Raw genomic sequence first — 23,882 nt, 5'->3', positions numbered from 1 at the left:
GCCTCTACACAAAGAGGTGAAGCTATTTCCTCTCAACGGCTCTCGTATTGGATGGTGGAGGGGATCGAACTAGCATGCGAATGCAGAAAACATTCATTATAAGTGTGGTCTGTAACATTCCCATAGTGAGAGCGAATGTTTGAAAGAGAATGTTAGGTTACTTGCGCAACCTCAGTTGTCTGGGAACAGAGCGAGATATCTCATCAAGGAGGGTTTACGGATGTTTTTCTACTGGCCAGTGGTTCAGATTTTTACATGGCCCACCAAAAAATAAGTTATTTCTTAGTCACATATTTTAAATAATGTGTCAAAAGCCAAACATAATTACATAAGCTTTTTGTTCAACATAACTTTTTTTTAAATACAACTGACAATTTAAATAATAACAACGCCCTACTAAATAATGACACCCGCCCTACTCATATTTTCTCTTCAAAAAGCTGTATATATGACTATTACACAACCCTAATACACTGTGATATAGCTGGCTCGTTAGTTCATTGGACCGTATTGCTTTTTCACTACAATCGATCCACTCCAGAGTCTGTTTCAATCTCGTTCAGACGATCTCAGGCCAATTGATTTTTCACCAATCAGAGCGCGACTATGGGATTCACATATGCCAAACGAATCACGCTAACTGGGCAAACGAGAAAGCTTCTGAAACAAACTTCTAGGTGTGAAAGCACCCTGAAGCTGCGGTCACACTTGACTTTTCTTCCCATAGACTTCCATTCATATGCACGCGAATGCGTCAGACCGGAAACGCGGGGTCATGCGTGAAGTTTCGCAGGTTGCTGCAGTGCAAAGTTCAAGCTTGGTGAACTCTAACCTGCGAAATCGCATCACTTGGCTGCATGGGACCAATCGAGGATCAAAACAGGACCTCTCTGGACAGAAATTTAAAACATGGAGCGATCGCTGGCTTTTTAAAATGTCTAATAAGCTTGTTTAATCCCGCCCCTTTTCGCAGCGCAGCACGACAAAATTTCGCACACACAAAGCCCGGTGTGACCGTAGCTTAAGGCTGTATTTGCACGCAATTGACAAACAGTTTCAGCCAAATTAATCTTTAGTGACAAGGCAGCACTGGCTCAATCAGGCCAGTAACCAACCTGTCTAGTGTCCCGAGTATCTCGCACGCTGGCCCCAGGCCATCAGGCAGTCCTTATTGTTGAGCCCTGCCAAGCTTCCCATACATTATTCTTGGGAAGAGCATGCTTTGAATGCTGATTCGGGAAATCACAGTGGATTATAATGGAGATGATCCTAATCGCAAGTTGTGATTTGTCCGTTCTTCAGATGGTCGTGGGGCAATTGGTGCTTCCCATAGTCTGTCACGCCTGAGGTGTTTCCCATAATGAGATACCTCTCTCTGCTCTCAGAGAACTGGGGTTTCACAAGTATCCTAAAGTTTGGGAATAATTAAATCATTGAACAAATCATATGGCTGACATTGGAATAATTAGGTAAAAATAAATGCATGTTCTAAGACAATGAAATAGTTTTTTTTTTACCTTTGCATATGAATCTGTTGTTGGAGACCCCCAAAGCCAAAATATGACATTTTATAATGCATAATTGGGGCTCTTTAACGTTATAGAGATTGATACAATTGTTTTGATAAAAACAATATTTTTTCAGAATCGTGAATGGAAAATATCCAGTCTAAATATTGTGTCTCGTTCATTTAGGCATAATCAGGTAATTAATACAGTTATGTGAATGAATGTTTCATGAATCTTTGCAATACTAATTAATAACTAATAATTTAAAACATATAGAGATATTTTTGTCAAGACAGCAAGACACCTTTTTTTGTCAATATGGGACTATGTAGATTATTATTTTTAAAAATTCTATGGGTATTAAAAAACCTTACATTTGACTGTAAAACGCGCAGCATCCCAGGCAAGAACTGCCACCTCAATTAACGGGGGTGGGGGGTTGGGGGGATTTGGGGGGCTGGTATTTCAGAAAGCAGGTTATGTGACATACCCAAGTAAGTTTAAGAAGTTTAAGAGTAATGGATAACCTCAGCTTTTGGTAACTTTCTGGGAATTTAAGTAACCATAAAAACTTACTCTCTGAAGATAACCTGCTCCAGAGTAGGTTATGTTGCAGAGTTTGTCTGTTTCAGAGGGTTTACTGAGCATTGCAAGCTCTTTTGATAAGGATCCTGTGGACAGATAACATTTATTTATTTATTTAATTTTTTTCTTAAGTGAGAGGATTATAAGTGCACATAGGTTTTTTTTTCATATCCAAATGAATATTTGAAGGAGCGTTGTCGTTTTTCAAATGAATCATTAATTTATTTAACAATTCCTTTGAAATCAAACGACAAACTGCGGGTCTGCGCTTACCATAGAAAACATTCAGTGCAGCTCTTTGCAACGGTGGAGCGGAATGCAACGGTGCTCAAGGTGGAGTGAGTTCAAATCTTGTGTAGAGATGTTTTCTCTCTCTCTCTGCACCCCACTGTATATATAATCTTATAAGAAGTGACCGCCTTGTTTTTTCTAGGAAAATCTATCCATATTTTAAGATGTAGTCGTTCATATGTATATATCTGTTCACACTGCACACACACATTTGATACATTTTATTTTATATATAATTGTTTTCTATTTGAGGGTTTCCAAATGTTATTGTGTGCATTCATTTTAATTGCACCCAATTTTAAAGCTTCTTTAGTCTATAAAGGATGATAATATGAAATCTGTTCATAGTATAAATGTGCAGGTAAAAACTTTCTGTCTATTTTTTTGGTGTTACAACTATTGAACTCATTACTGCTTCCACTAACTAGCTCATATGGGATGACCCCACCTCATCACTATGTTGAGGCTAAATGGCCGGGAATGTACATGATGCCAGCATTTTAGACACACATTTCAATAGGATACATTTTGCTTTATACAATGTCTTTTTTTTTGTAACTATTTTTATTATACACTTCAATCATTACTGGGCACTACAGTAGTTACTTGCTGGGGGATACAGGATACCCTTTTTATGATAACACCCTACCCTGCCCTGCCACAGACATGATTCAGCCTGACCAAGAGGAACCCTCAATGACCCAAGCAAACCAAAGAGATGGAAGAGTGCTGAGAGACACTGACACTCACTCACAATCGTGACAAATTGTGTAGTTTAAGGTGCAATAATTCAACCACTGATTAGCTTTTATTAAGGGACAGGGCAGCTCCTCAGATTATTGGGTGGCCCCAAGCAGTTAGACGGGCCTCAGCCTCCTTTCTTTTAGCTACATGACAGAAAGAATATTCTAGTGTGTTTAGCTCCGGTAATCAAATACTAACTTTTAGGAGAATGTTTCTGAGATTATTTTGACTTTGGACAGAGGTCTTCTAGCTTCATAAGGATTACAATTTTAAAAGCCTTATATACTAGTCATACACATTATTGTTGTGGCCTTAAGAAATTAATGGCAGGAAAAGTAAATGCATGAATGGATATATAACATACTTGTTTAACATAATTTTGAATAAGGTAATACAATAACGCAATAATACAATAAAAGGGCAGGGCAGCATGTGTAATTTAATAAAGTAATGCATTTTCTATCATTATTTTTTCTTTTCTTATCCATTTATTTCTTTCCTTTGTTTTTTTTCATAATAATCGGTCTTAATTCAAAGTGTGTTGCCTTTTTCTTTCGGGACTTTCTATGGTGACTGATGAATTCGGCGATCCACTAAAAATGCCTTTAGGTATGTGCTGTTCACGAGCATTAACACGCAGAGGTTGATTGAACTAACGCTTATCAGGTATGCTTCTGTTTATGTCATGTGATTGCTTTCTTTTGTTTTCCCATTGTTTGATAATGTTTATTAGTTCCACTTGTGTCTCACTCCTGTTTGTTATCAGTTCAATCGCATCTTGTTATTTATACCTCACTGTTATACATACCATTGTAATGAATATGTCCACATAATTATTTTGCTTTTATTCAACAAATGCGTCAGCCAACACAGCACCATCTTCTACCCAGGAAAAGACTGAATGGTCAGTTGTAATCTGATTCCAAGGTATTTACGACACAAAGGAATGTGCTCACAGCACTGGACAAAGACATGGTCAAAACTTATATAAACCACTTGCTTAAGACTGATGTTTTAATGTAAACTTTTATTCTCTCTTTATGTGTAATCATGTGTTTTGGCAACGTTTCCCTGGCTCCTGTATTAATATTATGGTTTTAATACTTCTGCAATCAATGTTTAACTCTACCGCAGCTAAACAAGCTCATAAACAGTTTCAGTTTTTGAAGTCTTTTTGAAGCTAATTTGGTGTACTGGACGATTGTTTACATTTTATGTTATGTGCAACATATTAACATTTTAAGAAACTTGAACATTTCTGCCTCAGTTTACATCAAAATACCTATGCAAACCTCTATACTTCTGAACAAAGAGCCATAAAGCATGTCTCAGGGATGTTAATTTCTGATTGGTCAACTTGGCCCAGGAGGGTGGATACAAACCATCACAGCTCAGACATTCCCATCTCTCATACCTTCTTTTCTTTATTCTCCATTGAGAGTCTAGTTAAGTTTAGTGCGCCGCAAACAGTAGTCATCACGACTGGCCCGTTGGCGCTTTAAACATGAAACGACTGACTCCCCCACACTCCAAGCCTCAAGACAAAGAGCAACCATCCAGCCACATGCTCAACAGAGGGAGTTTCTTCACATAACACAAGGAACACAAGTAACACTTCCTTCTGAACTGGTGTAAACTAAATGCAACCCTAAAGAGACTATAGAAGGGTTAAATTGATTATTTCTGGTTCGCTTGGTTTGCTCTTACAAAATCCAAGTTTTTCATCATTACATTCTCTCAACCTCTTACTTTACTTTCTTTACTCTTCTCTACACTTGTATGAATGTGTTTGTGTTAGATGTTAGTTTCTGTTAGATTAGTCAATAAAGTTTAATTTTGTATAACGAAAGGATCTTGCTACCCTGCTTAAACATAAATGGGTTTTTATTTTGATAGCAATAGCCGAAATTAAAGTCAACTGTCCATTCGAACGATCGCTGGACGATTTGTTTGTTTGGATTTAAAGAGTCGATTCTTTTGAAGCCACGTTCAAATGAATCTTCTTACTTTTGAGCTAATTCGCTATGGTATTAATGGTGGAAAACGCACGGAAGTTTAACCTTGAGCTAACTCGCTACATTATTATGGTGGAGAATATATGAGCAGTTGAGTCTAGACTATAATTCGCTACAGAATGTGTACGCAAATCAACAAGCTTCCCAACAATGGACTTTAAAACGTGCCTCGGAAACCCCAGAACCAAGGAGACCCCAGGAGTTGTTTCGATTCAGCTCAAGACAGCTTCTCTTCAGGTCCAGCAAGGGAGCAGACATGGACACTGGCAAAAATGGCATAACAGCATACACATTCCCATCTCCATTACTTTTCTTTCTTTTCCGTTGAGAGTCTAAGTTTAGTGCACCGCAAAACCAGAAGTCAAAAACCACTTCAAGCCTCACAGAAAAAAAGAGCTGACCACCAGCTAACCATGTGGGGAACCTGAAGATTTTTTGTTCTCTAAAAGTTTGCAGCAGTTTGTGTTCTCTAAAGGCATATATGCAAGCATGTGAACTAAATAAAATGTGTGTGTGTATAAAATAAGCCCACAGAGGTGCATGAGAAGCTACTCTTTATGCTGTAGAACAGGGGTGCCCAAACTCAGTCCTAAAGGGCCGGTGTCCTGCAAAGTTTAGTTTCAACCCCAATCAGACACACCTGAGCTAGCTAATCAAGCTCTTAAGCTTCGGTCACACTGGGCTTTGTGTGTGCAAAATTCTGTCATACGGCGCTGCGAAAAGGAGCGGGATTAAACAAGATGATTAGACATTAAAAAAGCGAGCAATCGGTCCATGTTTTAAATTTCTGTCCAGAGAGGTCCTGTTTTGATCCTCGATTGGTCTCACGCAGTCAAGTGATGCGATTTCGCAGGTCAGAGTTCACCAAGCTTGAACTTTGCACCGCAGCAAATTGCAAAACTTAACGCATGACCCTTCATTTCCCATCTGACGCATTCGTGTGCGTATAAATGGAAGTCTATGGGAGGAAAATCCCAGTGTGACCGTAGCTTTACTGGGCTTTCTAGAAACATCCTTGCAGGTGTGTTGAGGGTAGTTGGAGCTAAAATCTGCAGGACACCGGCCCTCCAGGACAGAGTTTGGACATCCCTGCTGTAGAATAACACCTGAGAAACTATGCTGTAGAACAGAGTTGCCTGAATTCGGTCCTGGAGGGCCAGTGTCCTGCAAAGTTTAGTTCGAACCCAATCAGACACACCTGGGCTAGCTAATCAATCACTTACTAGGCTTTCTAGTAACATCCGTGCAGGTCTCTTGAAACAAGTTGGAGCTAAAATCTGCTGGAAAACAGCCCTCCAGGACAGAGTTTGGGCACCCCTGCTGAAGAATAACTGATTATATCTGAAAAACAAGTCTTAACTACGCATGTTCAGCACATCGACACCTGAAAGTAAGCACACTTCTGTTCAAACAACTTAACAGTGGCATTGTTTGCATTGAAATAAGTCTTGATATGCTAAATTCATTAGCCTGCAAGGCTAGCAGTTAACAAGTTTAACCATTTAACATCTTTGCATTTGTTGGCCTCTATATCCTTTACTCTCTTTTGTACTATCCTGTACATTTTGTCCTATTCCTTTCGAACCTTCCAACATTTAAAGTAAAAATAATAATGATAATAAAAAAACATTAATGTCATATCTCTTAGGTGTAATTTGCTTTAAAGTATTTCTTCAGTTTAGTTTTAGCGATTTTCATATTGACAAACACATTCCCTTCATAGTGCACTTTGAAAACATTTAAGCCATTTTGAACACAGCCGTGGCTCATGGTGAAAGCTTAAGGTGACCTGTTATTTAAAAGCAGAATTTATGTTACGTCTCCAAAGCGTGTAAAAATAGTTAAAAAAAAAAAGTTTTAATTTATAGTAGGTTGTTTATTACGAAATGTATCTGTATATGACATGGGCCTGTTGGTTAGAACATTTCTGCAGTGGTTTGAATGTCAAATTGTAAAAGTTGAATTTAAAAAAAAAATAAATAAACAATGGGCCACGTGGTGGCACAGTGGGTAACACTCTGCAGTCTTCATAAACAAGATAATTAAATAACTTAAACTCAAAATAGTCTTCCATGTTAATTTATTTGACAAGTAACTTTGTATTGTAGTAGGATAACACCGTTTTAACATTCAAGTAGATCAAGGCACATTTTCGCACCTGTAAACTTTAACAGATGCAGTTGCCCTCCCATTAACTTAACGTTTTCCAAGTGATCTTTAACAAACCAAGGGGATTTTCACAGTATTTCCTATAAAACAAAAATAATCATTCTGGAATCATAATACGTCTTATTTCTTATAGTTTATTTTTTGGACAAAAGCAGTTTTTAATTTTTTAAAAAACAATTTTAAGGTCAGTATTATTAGCCCCCTCAAGAAATATTTACTGTATATTCTGTGATTGTCTACACAACAAACCAGTTATACAGTAAATTGACTATTTATTCCAACTTTCCTGGTTAACATAGTTAAGTCTTTAAATTACACTATAATCTGAATCAAAGACTATAGAATAGACTACTTTAGGGGATTTTAATCTCAATATAACTATCTTGCAAAATAACTAGTAAAACATTACTACATGCACTGACTGGGAAAGATAAAGTAGTTATTAGAAATTAGTTAAACTATTATGTTTAAAAACGTGTTGTAAGAAATCATGTTGAAATCAAATCGTGTTGAAGACTCGTGCTTTTTCACTACTGAAATCAAAAACAAATGATGGCAAAATGAAACAATTTGAATATTACTTTGACATGACCGTGTCTGAAAAACTACATTTGATCAATGTCTTACATCTGTTCTGTGCCTGCCGACTGTAAACTATGTAAACTGTAAGCTTGTTGACACGGGAGCACCGTAGAAGTGTGCATATAGCCACGCAGGCATTTAAAACAATTTCATGATCAGCAGCGTTCTCATTTGCGCACATTATAGGAATACACAATAACATTATACACAATAGCCTAGGTAGGTCTACAATTACATCCTGAATGACGTCCGTAATGAAGCAGTTACTACTCCTCATGAACCTCATGATGACCCCCAAAAAAACTTCGGATTTGCGCAAATCACAGGGGTCGCCCCTGGCTCCCAGCAGAAATTTGACTACTGTATGGTGGCTGGTGTTTCTATTTGCCCATTCTGTACTATGGAGTCGCCAATTACTAGAGCAATTTTATCAGGTTCCTCAGTGGGTGCATCACTGACGGAGCTAAACCTGTTTGATGTTGTAAGGGACATGCTTTGTTTTCTTGCACTCCTAGGGCCTTTAACAGTAGCCCAAATATCCCACTACAAGGACACAATAACTAGAACAAGCTGAACAAGGTACAGGGCATACTGGGCTAGTCACATACAAAATCTTATCTAGAGACCTAACAATCTTACTATCCTCCATTAACGTTTGGATATTTGTCTCTAATTCGGAGATCTTCTCAGTCAGACTATTTTCATATATTTATCACATGTAAACCCCTCACTGCTGACAGAGAGAGATACACTAATCATGTGGCCCAAATGCATGTCTGAATTGAGGTAGATTGTGACTTAACACTGAAATCTGATTAGCTAAAAGGAGCTGGAGCGTTTATAAGAGAGAGAGAGAGAGAGAGAGAGAGAGAGAGAGAGAGAAAGGGAGAGAGGCCAAAACAAAACCGAAGACCGGAACACACGTACAAGACAATTTACAAGGTGCAATTAAAAGGTGCAATTAGGCACGAGTACGTAAATAAACTTTAAACGCACATAAGAAAAAACAGACGCGAGTCAGCAAACAAACTGTAAAGTGAAAGATGGAAAAAACAATAAAGTGGTGAGCAAGCAAAAGTCTGTATAATACCTACAACTGTGGGTTGTTTATATGCGAGACGTGACCTGCAATGCTGTTCGCAGAAGATATTTAAAGAGCCCATGTTATACATGAAATAGGGTCATATTTAGGTTGTAAGGGTCTCCAACAACAGTCTCATATGCATGCAAGGTCAAAAAACACTTTCATGGTCTTATAATCTGCATTTATTTTGACCTAATTATCCCAGCGACTCCCATATGAATCGTTCAGCGATTCATTTGTACCCAAACCCCTGCGCTAATTGGACCGATGACAGCCTGCTGCGATTGGTCGAAACTGACAGCCTTCAGCACGAGACAGAGTGAAATGCCAGTAGCTAATCAACAATATAAAAGTAGTCACAGTGCATACACGCTTTATAGTGTAAGGTGTGGATTTTGGCTGCCAGTGGGTGAATGTAAATACAGACGATGGATTTAAAAAAACAGACGACTAACTATTTTATTGAGCAAAAACTCCAAGAACTGGCGAGGAGATCTCCTAGCCCTTCACAGTCTACCTGCTCTTTTCACACAGACACACACACACACAAACACCTCCTCCTCCTCCTCCTCCTTAGAAGACACAACACCAGGGCCGGCACATCCATAGAGGCGACCTAGCCGGCCGCCTAGGGCAGCAGAATAGAGAGGGCGGCGTCCGCGACAGCTCCCTCGCCACCCGCTTCCTCAGCAGTTATATCCATGCCTAGGGCGGCAGAATAGAGAAGGCGACATCCGCGACACCTCCCTCACCACCCGCGTCCTCAGTTATATCCGTGACACCCCCCGTCCTCACTTTGCTAACGGGTCACTTTCGGGTTGAGGGCGGCGTGATCGTCCTTAGCCTAAAGCGGCAGTTCAGCTTGCTGAACCGGCCCTGCACAACACACACACACATTACCCTCACTGTTCGTCTAGAGCGCCAGTTCAGCTTGCTGGGTGCAATTTAGACACCTCACCTCGAACCTGAGCTGAAATATTTTGAAACTTGACCGTTGCATGTGTGTAGGAACAGCTGACGATCCGTAAACAAAGCGTCACGCGTCGCGTTTTCAACGCGGCTTTACACGCGATATGAGAATATATAGAGTTAACCTGATACAGTACACGTGGTTACAAGTAACAAAACACAACTAAATACATAATTTGCAAGCTAGAGTAAACGAGGCAACAATTTTAATCGCACCTACTTAAACTTGTGAAATGGGGGTAGAAACTGATTCATGATGCACTGATCCATGTTCTGACAGTCTTTACTGATCCTTCCTTTTACAAACCGATGAAGTCTTCTTTGTAAGCATGTAGTTTCCAGAAGCAATCGAACTGCTCAAGACTGGGCTATATTGCTGAGGTTTCATCTTTAGGTAGACTGTCAATAATATCCATCTGCACAGCGTGACTTCATTCGACCGGTGTCTGTGTCTGTGTGTGGCTTTTTTTTCTGTGTTAGTGGGCGGGGCCACAGGTTTCAAATGTCCCAGGTTTGCGCACGCAACTACTTGTGTTTCGTAGTCACGTCATCATGAAACACCAAATGATTCGTTATCCAGATGACTCATTTGAAGCACTATGAGCCGACTCCTTTATAGATGAATCAATAGTTTTAAACACTGTACACTTAGAGATTTAAGCCTTAGCTGGATATTTCACTTCACTTAGAGTTGTGTTACACACTACATGGAAGGGCATTTTCAAAAACTCATAATATGGGCTCTTTAAAAGTGCTGCTGTAAGAGATACTAATTATTTTGATTGAAGCAGTTTAACAGTCTTGATATAATACTGTAAACTGTTATATTGCACAGAGAAAACAGGCCAAAGATGAGCTAGAAAGCATGCGTGCTTGTTTCATATTGTATAAGTAAGATAACACTAACTTTTCTTCAGCTTAGTCTCTGATTTATTATGCGTCACGACAGTGGAATGAATCTCAATTACCCCAATTACTCTGGCATATGTTTTATGTGACGGAAGTTGCATATTCCAGCCACGACCCAGCACTGAGAGTATACATTCTCATGAATCCCCAAAGCTGGGAAACACCCATACACTACATACACATACATTTCATTCACACACACTCATACACTACAGCAGGGCTATTCAATTGGGTGCCCGCGGGCCGAGCTCGGCCCTCCAAGGCAATTTGTTCCTGCCCTCCAATTAGTGTGACCAGGACATCAAAAATACATTCATTTCAGTCAAAAAACGACCGCTATAGTTATAAAGTGCCATGCGTCTGTTCAATACAGCACGAGCTGCAGTTGAAGGCTGCACAGTGCGTGAGTCACCTGACATTAAGCGAGTGGTGCGAGCAGCTGAAAACATTTGAATATGTTTGTAGAAAAGGCTTTTTGTACAATGCACTGATATTGTTATTAGGCACGCAACGATTAGCTGATGTCAATATTAACTGCACTTCAATTTATCACCGTTAATTAATCGTAAAGACTTCTCTACACCGCATTTCTATTGCACGGAACGAAATTGCTGCAAATAAAAGTTATGCCAACTGTGCACTAGTTTAAAGTTCTGAGCATGTACACTGAGGCTAATACATACGCACACTGGATTAACTATAGCAGCGGGACGTTCACATATCACGTCTTTTCAGTGCGTAAGTTTGTTATGCCAATATGCGCGTGGAAGGGGAGCAACGCACTTGCGGATTTTCGGCCCCACCGAATAGAGAACATCTAATGCTGTAGCGTGGCTTTCAGTGCAATGTAAACAAAAGATATGTTAGATGAATTATTATTAAAATGATTATGTATGTATGAATGCAGATGATAACAACAGTAAATTAAATGCTTACCTAATATAAAGCTTAAATTTACATTATATGTGATAACCCTGAAACCATGATTATTCTTCAGACTATAATCGTTCTACCAAAATCTACAATCTTTGCATTCCTAATTGTTATGCAGTTCAAAACATAACATATGAATTTGTTTGAATGTACAAAAAGCCTAGTTAAGCAATGCACTGCTTTTGGTGTGCGTTGACAACATTTTAATATGTTTGTAAAAAAAAAAGCCTATTGTACAATGCACTAATATTACGTAGTTTCAAATACAACATACATTATTAACATTTTAATGTAGAAAAAGCCCACATGGGTGTCTTAAGGAGCAAAAATGCAGTTGTGTCATCACTTATATTGCAAGTCATACAGTATCTGCCCGGCCCTTCATTTGGGATGCGTTTCATGAACTGGCCTAAGACAAACTAATTGAATAACCCTGCACTACAGCCAATTCAGTTCATCCTATTCACCTGTACCACATCTCTTTGGACTGTGGAGGAAACTGATGCACCCAGAGGAAACTCACACAGGCATGGGGAGAACATGCAAACTCCACATCGAAAGACCCCCCGTCCAGCCGGGACTCAAACCTTCTTCCTGTGACAGTAAACACTGAGCCAGTCACATAATAATTTCAAATTAAAATATTGTAATTTAGAGCCTTTTTTTTCAGAAAATATTGTTATTGTGTATTATAAAAAATGTGTATATAAACATGTCTGAAAACATTGATATTTTTTATTTTATTCAGAAAATGCTCTACATGAAAATTTATTTATTTCAGTAAAACATATCTTTTTGTATTATGCTGTAAACTACTGATGACATTTTTCTTAATTTAACATAAGGCAGAAAAATGAGGAAGACTTGATAAATATAGACAGATTTTTTTTATTAACAGTTTTTTTACACAAATATTTAAATTGCTTATGATGTTTCTAACTTCTAATTTCTAACTCAAAACAGAAATGGCATAATCCTGCAACTGGCTACTTAGCCCTTTGTAAACAAGTTGTTAGTAAACCTAAACATATATACTACAGCATATGTACTACATATAACCACCACAAACCCACAGCTTTTATAGTTTTACGAACCTCATAGGGAGTTCCAAATTAGAAAAAAAATAAGGTAAAGGTTAAAACAGAACAAAATAAAAAACAAACATCTTTACATTCCATCTTTACATTTTGGATACCTTTACCTGATGTAATATAACAATAAAAAATTCATATTACTGGTTTTTAACTGCATACAATTTTCTGTTTTCAAATATTCAATTTCTGTTTTCTAACAAAATGATTGTGGTTTAAATTTGAGTGTAGAATGATTGACATTTATCATTCTAAGGTGAAGATTTCATGTGCTTTCTTTTAGTCATTATGTCTGAGACAAGCCAAATCTATCGGTTGTAAAACTGAGATGAAACCCAGGCTAAACCCCACTTCAGGTTAGTCAGCATGAACTTGAGAGCTTTGGTCCATTGTTCCTCTGAGTTAAACTGAGTCTTAATAGAGTAAGAACCTCCACTTCCTCCTGTATCCTCAATTTTTCCTTTGTCCACATCCATTCTAATTACAAAAGACAAAGAGAATTTCAAGTGCACAAACAAACAAAGAAAAATCCTGCTTTTATAGGACAGTTTTTAAAAACTCTTTAATAGATATCAGTAAATGACAATCATCTCAAAATCATCACATATCTGCAGAATAATTTGTCCATCTATGGCTTGATTAATATGGCATGTCTTTTTTTGATAATTACGTTTTCTAAAAGCCAGGTGATCTGAAGTGATCTGCCATTTTTGTTATTATATTTGTTTTCTAAATATTCTCACCTGTATGGCAAACAGAAGCCTGTGTCATCCTTCTCCACCTCCTCTTTAAATTGCTGGACACAGTCAAGGAAAGCCACCATTGCATGATCAAATTTATTATCCCAGAAAAAACGCAGACCACCTGAACAATACAATGGCAATTCCTACAATAACAAAAAAAAAAAAAAGCATAAATAAACAAATAAATTAATGAATAAATGAAAAAATAAATCAGTACAATCAATCTGCCATAGCAGAATGAATCACCAACTTATCCAGTGTATGTTTTACGCAGCAGATGCCCTTCCAGCTGCAACCCATCACAAACACCCATACTTTCTCATTCACACACATACACTATGGCCAATTAAGCTTACCCAATTCACCTATACTGCATGTGGGTGAAACCGGAGCAGGTGAAGGAAACCCACAAGACCACGGGGAGAACATGCAAACTCCACACAGAAATGCCAACTGACCCAGCCGGGGCTCGAACCAGCGACCTTCTTGCTGTGAGATGATTGTGCCACCATGAAGCCATTTAATAAATTCCACTCGTAAAATAAATACAGATAACGTTTTCATAACTTACACATGGTTTTACTTAACTTTTAATTTTTTTCCATCCAATACATTTAGGCTACACTTACATGAAAAATAGGCTTCAGTTTTATTGTTAACCTCCAAGAACGTTTTTTTTGGTGGCTGCCATGATAAGATATAATGTGACCAAAATTGTTCACAGTAAAGATGTGAAATGTCTAATGTATACACCATCATACTGAAAGTCCCTGTACACCATAAATAATATAAACATAAAATACAAGCATTGCGTACTGATTATCATTTTTAATGAGTAAGTGCATTTGTGTGCACTTGCTGCCTTGAGGAACATTTTTTGTATGCAGCTGTGTGTGAAGGCACATGCACTCTTTGCATCATTATGATGATAATGAAGTAAAACCAATTTAAACACTACCAAAATAGACTGTCAAGATATTCAGCAACATAATGAAATGAGAAATTGTCCTGATTATGTCTGTAACCCACTTTCCCAGAAAAAGGGAACGGAGAAATGTGCACAGTGTGAGCACACAATATCACCAAAAACACAACCTTGCAAATTCCCCAGGCTCTTAAATTAACAAAATAATAATTTTGAATTTAGGGGGTTGTATATTATCTTTTTACCTAGCTAACTGTAGCCTAGGGATTGGGGAGGCGTGCCAGTCCTGAAAGGAAAGGATGCTACGAAGGCTACCTGCTACCCAATGGGGAGGAAACCTGGTGGAAATATAAGCATATGGGCTAAAATGATGCATATAGGATCACTAACAATTCAATTCAATTCCCCTGTATTTGTATAGCGCTTTTACAATGTAGATTGTGTCAAAGCAGCTTCACATAAAAGGTCATAGTAAATTGGAACAGTAGCTGGCACCGATACCCAGCACGCAGGAAGACAGATTGGGCATACCAGACATTGTACTGGGCAGGGCACAACGCTCCTCCACTGAGTCAGATGTTGGGGGCCTCAGAGGAACTCTAGGGTTTGCCAGATGTGGAACTCACTAAGCAGAGTAGAAAAAGTGCATGCACTTCTGGTTAGGAAAAATGGCGCAGCAAGCGTTTTTGGACACAGAGCTCAGTTTTCTCCTGATTGACCAGAATTATCTAGTAATCGAAAAGAAACCGGTTGCACCCAAAGAATATAGAATGTCATGAATGTGTTAGATGTCGCCCAGCCCACAGCTCAACAGAATCTTGTAGATAGGTGCCATGTGCTAATGCCCAAGGGGAGGCAATGGTCTTTGTTAAGTGTGCTGTCACTCCTGGGGGACACGGCTTGCCCTGGCATTAATAAGTAATGGCATCAACTATCCAGTGGGTCAACATCTGCTTTGATACAGCATTTACCTTCTGCTGAACATAACAGAAGAAGAGACGCCTAGCGGCTTATGCTTTAGTGTGGTCACATCACAGCGCAGTGTGCAAACAGAACGCAGCGAAGAAAGGGCTGGGTCTTCAGGATTGATCAGGAGGGTTGGAAAACCAGAGGCATGGGGCTACAGAGAGACAACAAAAGGGTATGAGAGATGGGGGAGCGTAGGAGGATTACATTTTTCATAGTGAGCAGAGATGGCAGCAATGCAAGTGTAAAGAGTGACAGCCCCCACTCCAGCAAACTGAAGGATCACACTGATCTGACATGTTCAGGGTTCTCTGCGAGAAGCACACCACTTAAGGGCAAGGCATGCCTCATAGAGGGTGCTCTAGCCTGAGTGATGGTGTTAACCACTGACACCAGTAGGTCACCAAGACTTCTGTGCTCCATCTAGAAACATCCCATGGGGGTTCTGGAAACTCATGCTGGTGCCAGATGGTGCCCATGCCTGAGAAAGGTTTCATCAGGGAAATTGATCAAGGAGGAAAATACACCTATACGGTTGATATACACTACTGCAGCCATGCTGCCTGTCCAAACAAGCAAGTGTCTTTGTTCCAGCACCGGTAGGAACAGGTGGAGAGCAAGAAACACTGCCAACAGTTCCAGGCAATTGATATGCCAATGCAAGTGAGGTGCAGTTTACGAACCTGCTGTGGTGATCAGCAGTAAAGTCAGGAACTTGTGGAAATTCAGTTGTGGAAATTTTGTTGCAACATGAACAAAGGCTGCAGAGTTAACACTTAAATCTGGCCCTTTTGTGTAAGCTTATCTGTAAGAGTGGCAATAGAGATGGTCCTCCCCGAGTCTAGTGAGCCATGTTCCAGCCCTTGCCTGCCCCGAAGTGCTCACTCTTCCTCACGGGTGTATCGACCCAGGATACTGCGTTTTGCTGTATCGCGCCCTGTCAGGTGTCATTGTAATTACACCCTTATGATAAGACTCTATTCCCTCGACGAAGATGTTTCTGTTTGTTGGCTTCTTGGTTTTTTTAACCTTTTTACGTACTATTTTTTGCCTATTCCTTTTTATACGAACTGTAGTCTTCTGGGCCTGTTCCCTCTACAGAGAGTTTTCTCTCTGGAGTTTCTTTATTATTATTATTATTCCTCCCATCTACTGGTTGCTACTAAGCATCTATAAATTTGTTCACTCTTCGGAGCAGTTTTTTGTTGAAAACATTTTAAGACATTTTTTTAAATGTACTGTTCCCTCTGTGACTGAAACGCTAAGAAAATTGTGAGAGACCTGCAATTGTATATATTCTGTTATTCTTGACCACACCCTGACAAAACGATCTGATGAAGATGTTCCCTGTCAGATCTGCATTGGCTTAACAGTGAGTCCTTTTTGGTCACCATGAGACCAGACTTACCAATACCACTAGAGAAATAGAGTTTCTGGTGAAACAAGTAGCTGACCTTATGGCTTGCATGTAGGAGCTCCAGTTAGAAACCATGCAGGGTGGCCTGGCCCCCCGTCATGAGCCCAAACCACGCTGTAACAACCTACCCACCTATAATTGGGACCCCAACTCATGCCAGGCTTTCCTGTTTCAAATGTTTTGTCTTGTTGCCACACACATACGCAGCAGAAAGACGAGAGTGGCTTTTGTTTTAACCCTTCCCACGGGCAGGGCCTGTGACTGGGAAGCATCCATCTGGGAGTCCAAAGCTTTATGTTGTGCCTCCTTTGATGAGCACTGGCAGGAGATGATGAGGCTCTTTGACAGGTCTGCCAAGGGACAAGAGGCTGCAGACCAGCTAGCACGTCAGGGAAATCACTCAGCCACTGAATTTGTGATCCGGTTCAAGACTCTGGCAGCCTTGTGTGACTAGAATGAGGGAGCTTGCCGAGTGAAGGTCTAGGCTGGTTTGGAGGAGGACATCCAGGATGAACTTGCAACCTATGATTTGCCACATGACTTTGATGACCTCATCAACCTGACACTTTGCATCAAGGTCCGTCTCCACCACTGACACCACCATAAGCTGGCCCATTCCTTGGTCAGGATGGATGACCATGGTTTCTGCCTCTCTGTCAGACTCTGAACCCATGCAAGCGAATTCCTGCCATTCCTCTCCCTGAACCCATCCCTGCCTGATCCCTAGATGGCACCCTGATTGCCACAGTCTCCCACACTACCCCCAGTGTAATTCTTTTTGTCTCCAGCAATCACCAAGAGGTTACCATGCTGTACCTTTTAGACTCTCCTAGTGCTCTCAAAGTTTTGGGACATCCCTTGTTGGTGCAGCCCACATGCGGCCCTCATGTGGATTGGTCCATAAACTTTGTTTTGTCTTGGAGTCAATCCTGTCTTAAGTCTTGTCTTGGTCCTGCCCTGTTTCTGTTTCTTCTGTGTTGCAGGTGGAGCCAGCTGATCTGACTGGGGTCACAACGGAATACCATGATCTGTCTCTGGTGTTCAGCAAGTCTCGAGCAACCTCCTTGCACCTGCATCGACCCCACGATTGTGCCATAGAGCTCCTCCCAGGCACTTCTCCACCTAAGGGTCGCTTGTATTCCCTTTCCAGTACAGAAAAAGAGGCTATGGACAAGTATATTAATGAATCTCTTAAAGCTGGCCTCATCCGCCCTTCCTCATCTTCTGCTGGTGCTGGGTTCTTCATAGTTAAGAAAAGGGATGATTACCTTCAACCCTCTATCATCGAGGGATGAATGACATCACTGTTAAGAACAGGTACCCCTTGCCTCTCATGTCTTCAGCCTTTGAACTCTTGCGGAGAGCTAAGGGAGCTACGTTTTATCTTAGGATATTGAGAGACTGTCACCCAGGAGTTTGGAGATCGCTGGCTGCCATCCGTCAGCGGGTTTGATGGCCATCCATGGCCAGGGATGTCAGGCAGTTTGTGGTAGCCTGCTCAGTTTATGCCCAGAACAAGAGTTCCAGTTCAACTCCCACTGGTCTGCTTCGTCCCCTATCCATCCCTTCCTGCCCTTGGTCACATTTGGTCCTTGAATGACACTGGTTTACCCGAATTGAGGGGTAACACTGTCATCCTTATGATGGTGGGCTGATTCTTCAAACCTTCCCATTTCATTCTCCTTTCCAAGCTCTGGATTATAAAAGGAGAAGAGACAGCAGTGGAACACAGGCCTGGACACATTATGTTTTACTTATGCTTCAGTTTGGCAGTAGTGTCCATGAGCAGCTGCTATCTGTTTGTTTTAATTGTTCATTTAAAAAATATTTTAAAGTTGGTCGGTTCTCCACCAAGTGGCCGGCAACTTTGTTACAATAGTCATGATTATTGCCAGCACCTGCAGGAGCTGTGTTTTGCCGATACATAGGCATTCATTGGCTGGTTTTCTTTATAGCAGTCTCCCAATAGTGTCTCTTCTAGACACACATCGGAGTTCGCGACCTGACGAGGAACTCAATTTTCATGATCTTTCACTCATTAGGCCATAAAAATATTCTGTAAATTTTATATCATAAAATGTTAAAATGTAAACTTTAGTATGAAAGTAACATTTATAAAAGCTCAAAAAAATTCTGTCAAATAATACAAAAAATTATTAAAATAAGACATACATTACATTTAGATGGTAACTACTGCAGTTCTGTAAATGCAATTAAATTTTATTTCAATTTAATTTTTGATATGAGACCCACCTTGGACTTATCACTCAGAGACTCCAAATAGGAATGGTTTCCATAAGGAACTAATTGGTATCTGCAAAAAATAACAAAAAAAACTATTAGTTCATTAATCACACTTGAAAAGGAATTGAAAATTATGTTGTGTGCACATGATGTAATATCATCAGTTAATAGAGTAATTTTCACACATGAACATTGACCACCATGTGCTGATAAAACGTCAAATGATTAATAGATCAAGAACCAGTTCTCCAAAGTCGTGGCCTTTTCACACCTTTGTTTTTCAAAAGAGTAAAGGACAGATGTTGATTTATTGATCAAAGGAATGACTGTCTCTACTGTTGCAGTTAACTGATAAGCTTAAAAAAGGGGAAGAGTCAAAGTAGCACTTCAGCTGGCTGCAGCATTTATTCATATGAAACATTTATGGTGAGCCTCGACCTCTGATTATTGTAATGCTATCCTAACAAGATGGATAACTAAAGTCACAATGTGATTATTTAAATATGATTTCAGAATAATAGTAGAAGTGAGTTGGTCTATATGATTCTATGGTAATGATTATGAAATTGTTAGGTATAGCCTTATATTGACTTTGTAGGTGCAGATCTATGGGGACGACATAAAATACTCTAGAATGGGCAGGCAGGGTTCTGCCATTCTAAAATAGTGGTCAATTGTCTGTCTAGTGACCAGGACTGATAAGCTTGTGAATGAGAGATTGGGTATTCAGCCAGTACAATACTTAAGCTTTTATAGAATAATTAAATAGAATAATCAAACATGGATCCAAATTTATTAATCAATGAATATTCTAAACCACCTTATATTAAAATCAGAGTCAAATTTGAGTTTATTTAAGCTAAAACAGCATTTATGTGTTTTTTCTGATTTTGATTGTAATGCAATAATGTGCACATTGAATTGAACTTGAATTGAGGTATTATTTCATCAAGTGTGGTTGTTGGTAAAATGGACTTCTAGATATTTGAATTGGGACCAACTCCACAGCAGTGCCATCAATGACAAAAGGTGATAGCATGGGTCCAGACCTGCAAATGTTCACTATCATCTCTTTTGATTTATTAAGGTTGATGATTAGGTTGTCTACACCATTTCACAAGTTTATCTACCTCTTGTCTATAGGCTGTCTCATTCTTTGTTGTTAGATCTACCATTACCATCTCAAAACTTCATTATTAGGTTGCAGTCCTATTGAGCTGTGTAGTTGCGTGTCAGCAGAGTGTAGAGGAGAGGATGGCATTTGATGGTTTTGATGACGGTAATGTACTCCTTAGGTTTTCTTATGTATCCTAAAAGTTTATATGTGTAGTGACAACACTGCGCACACATTTAGCTGCTTCCCTAAATATCTCAGTTTTTGGTCTCAAATCTTGAAGCATGAAAAGATGCTTCAGGGGCAACACAGCGATAGTCTTTTGTTTGGGTTGTCTTGTATTTGACAATAGACAATAGGCAAGAATTAACATAATAGAGCCATGATCTGAAGCACCTAGGTGTGGGTGGGGTTCTGTAAGCCTTGTGTCTGTTTGCATATGCTCTGACCATATTGATTTCAATGCAACTGGCAAAGTCGATGTGTGAGTAAAAGCATTGGGAGCATATTCTGCCAATGAGCATGATTGAAGTCACCATTACCCATGTACAATGTCTCTGAATGTTTGCCTCATAATGCTGTTAGCATTAGCATGTGGTGGGACATTCCCATAGTGGGCAGTGAGGGTGGGAGATACACATGTATGTATGTATATATGTGTATGTGTATACATGTGTATATATATATATATATATATATATATATATATATATATATATATATATATATATATATATATATATATATATAAATATATATATATATATATATATATATACATACATACATACATACATACATACATATACATATATATATATATATATATATATATATATATATATATATATATATATATATAAATATATATATATATATATATATATATATATATATATATATATATATATATATATATGTATGTATTATTATTTTTTTTTTACCCACTTGGAACCCACAAAAACCAACAAAAAGTTGTTATTTAGCTTTAGTAGCTCATCCGAGCTGTACGTTCTGTACATTATATAGAATACAGCAGGGGTGCTCAAACCTGTTCCTGGAAAGCTACCTTCCTTATTTACATAGATCACAGTGATTGTATTTACTAGCTTTGTTCTTTAAATTATTCATTTACAAATTAATTACTGGTTGAATTCCTAGGAACTTAAAAAAAAAAAAAAAAAAAAAAAAAAAAAAAAACAATGTGAAAAGTACAGAAAAATCTCTATAGCCTTAGACTTGGATAAGGCATCTGGCTAGATCAGAGGTGTCCAAATGATGGTCCACGGGCCACCTGTAGCCTGCAATAAGTTCCGTGGTGATACTTGAGACTTTATGAAATTAATAAAGTAATTGGTCCATTGTACAAAAAATTATGTTATGCACTAAATAACTTCCAATTATATCATGCCTTCAATAAGTTGGTCTCTCATTTTATGACGTAAAACTAAGCAACATCAAACTAAAAGTTAAACATAATTGATAACCGCGTTTTGGCAAGGTATGCGCCAACCAAGAAAAAAGAAAACCGACAGTGAATGCAGGAAATTTCATTAAAGAAGCAAGCAAGAAATGTGTCTTTAATTTGTTGAGTCAGTAGCAGTAATGGAGGAATATTGTTTTAAAAATATAAAAATTATATGCTGGTACATATAGAGGTAGCTCACATAATGCCACAGCATAGGAAACTCTTCATTAAGCCAAAACCTAAATGCTCACTCAACAATGAGCTTATAAAGGAGACTTAAAATAGTTCAAAGAGAACTGAAATTTTAACAAGAGCTATGGGGAAAAAATCCACAAAATTTCCCTGACAGAAAACTCTCTATCAAAGGCTGCACCACCCAGCATTCAAACTTGTTCAAAGGATTTAATGCAGCTTGCAAAACAGAACTTTTTTTTTTAGCTTAAGCTCAAAGACTAGAAACTGGCTAGAAACATCCTTACATTCACTGCAACTCTGAGAGAGGGCCACGGTGTAGTGATAACCTGCAACACACTAACTTAATTTATTTTCACACTCTGATTTGACTCCACACCCATTAGAGTCCAACACACCATTGCTATTAAGTATCACCAGTTTCAGATCCCCCTAATCTGATTCAAGCTTTCAGCTAATTTTAGTTTTAGAACTTTGTTGTGTCGTGTCATACCCCAATTTTGATTTCACTTTGGTCTCATGAATTCTCTGATTTATAAGGCAACCAGAGACACTCATATTTTTGATTTTGTTATTACCAAGATGTGCTTCCACAGCACAACCCATAAATCAGTTTAATTGGACATTACCACAGTCCTGAGCAATACAGATAGAATAATCTATTAAGAGAAAACAGAGCTTAAACTTGTTGTGAATTACTGGTGAGTCAGAGTAAGAAAATGAAAAAAAGAACACCCTTGAGTCATTGAGCTAAAAACTATGCTCACAACACTCTTGCAGATACACTCTACACTCTGTAAGAACTAAACAGAGACAATGCTTTTGCCCTCACCATCAGTGAGCAAAAACGTCCTAAGTCTAACTGCTCCACAACAGACCCAACAGCATTAGATAGGCATTGCACACAACACCCTTCACAATCAAGGGTTCTAACAACCTACAACACAGGAGATGGAAGCAACTTCACAAGAGAAGACAAAGTGAGAATTTGCATGTCACTATGGTATGATTTGAACGACCTCATAGGCCTGACACAAAAGATAAACAAAAGCAGGTCCCACAAGTACACTCAACAGAATGGAGACAGAGATGGAGACGAAACGGTTTCATATTGCATTGACAGCTGCTGAACAAAAAAGTAGCTAGGAAAAGCCACCACAGAGGAGCACTTTTCAATGAACTTTTTCAAACATCACAAGTCACTGTCAAAAGGTGAAATGAATCTTTGGCTCCACATTCAGGACAAGAACAGACAGCTTAAACTCATTGCAACCAAGTGTAAGATGTAAGCTTTACACAAAACTTGCCAACTTAATCTTGTCAGCTAAAATCTCAGCTGAACCAACCAAAATATATGGCATCAGTGATTCTAGCAGCAGGTTCACACAGCCACCTCAGCTGACTGCTCCACAAACTCCACAACACAGTACACATCAGCATACTGATCATCACACAAGCCAGTACTACACACTAAAGCATATTTGAAAGGGGGTAGCCAAGAAATACCACCTAGCAGTTACACTGCAAACAAGCAGAGACAGGAAGCTCTGATAAACATTTGAGTTAATTCACTCCACGCTAATGCACCTTTCTGAGAGACTGTAACTTGAGCTGACAGCTCATCATTATATGACAGCTGGCCACGTGACCTTTGTACACTAGTTGTGCATAATTCCCATGGACTTTTTTTCTCAGAAAACAAACAGAAAACCTGCTCAACCACTTTGAGCTCCTGCTAAACTTGAAGCAGAAAAAAAAAACGTCTAATGCAAGGCACACTCTGGCCATTCATATATATGAATGCTTAGGTAAAAATCAACATTACATGGGGATGTTTTGTCTTTATATTCTCAGCACAATTTTTTGGGTAAACTAGAAGGGGTTTGGAAAGTGAATTATGTATAGGTAAATATTTAAGATTTTTAAATAAAAA

The 23,882-nt window shown here is 38.9% G+C and overlaps 1 protein-coding gene across 2 annotated transcripts in view; it reads right to left on the bottom strand.

Moving 5' to 3' along the window:
* Positions 1-12,657: 12,657 nt before the first annotated feature.
* becn1 (beclin 1, autophagy related) overlaps positions 12,658-23,882 on the bottom strand; it is a 102,050-nt gene continuing 90,825 nt past the window's right edge. For both annotated transcript variants that reach the window (XM_056470080.1, XM_056470081.1), the window contains exons 10-12: positions 19,185-19,245; positions 13,624-13,766; positions 12,658-13,357 (exon numbers count right to left, since the gene is read on the bottom strand). In XM_056470080.1, the coding sequence (XP_056326055.1) occupies positions 13,189-13,357; positions 13,624-13,766; positions 19,185-19,245 (373 nt within the window). In that variant the 3' untranslated portion in view covers positions 12,658-13,188. The remainder of the gene's footprint in view (positions 13,358-13,623; positions 13,767-19,184; positions 19,246-23,882) is intronic.

This window comes from Danio aesculapii, chromosome 12 (assembly GCF_903798145.1).
Source record: "Danio aesculapii chromosome 12, fDanAes4.1, whole genome shotgun sequence".
NCBI classification, from domain to species: Eukaryota; Metazoa; Chordata; class Actinopteri; order Cypriniformes; family Danionidae; genus Danio; species Danio aesculapii.
The sequence above is the reverse complement of the archived record's forward strand: the minus strand, read 5'-3'. Positions and strand labels throughout refer to the sequence as shown.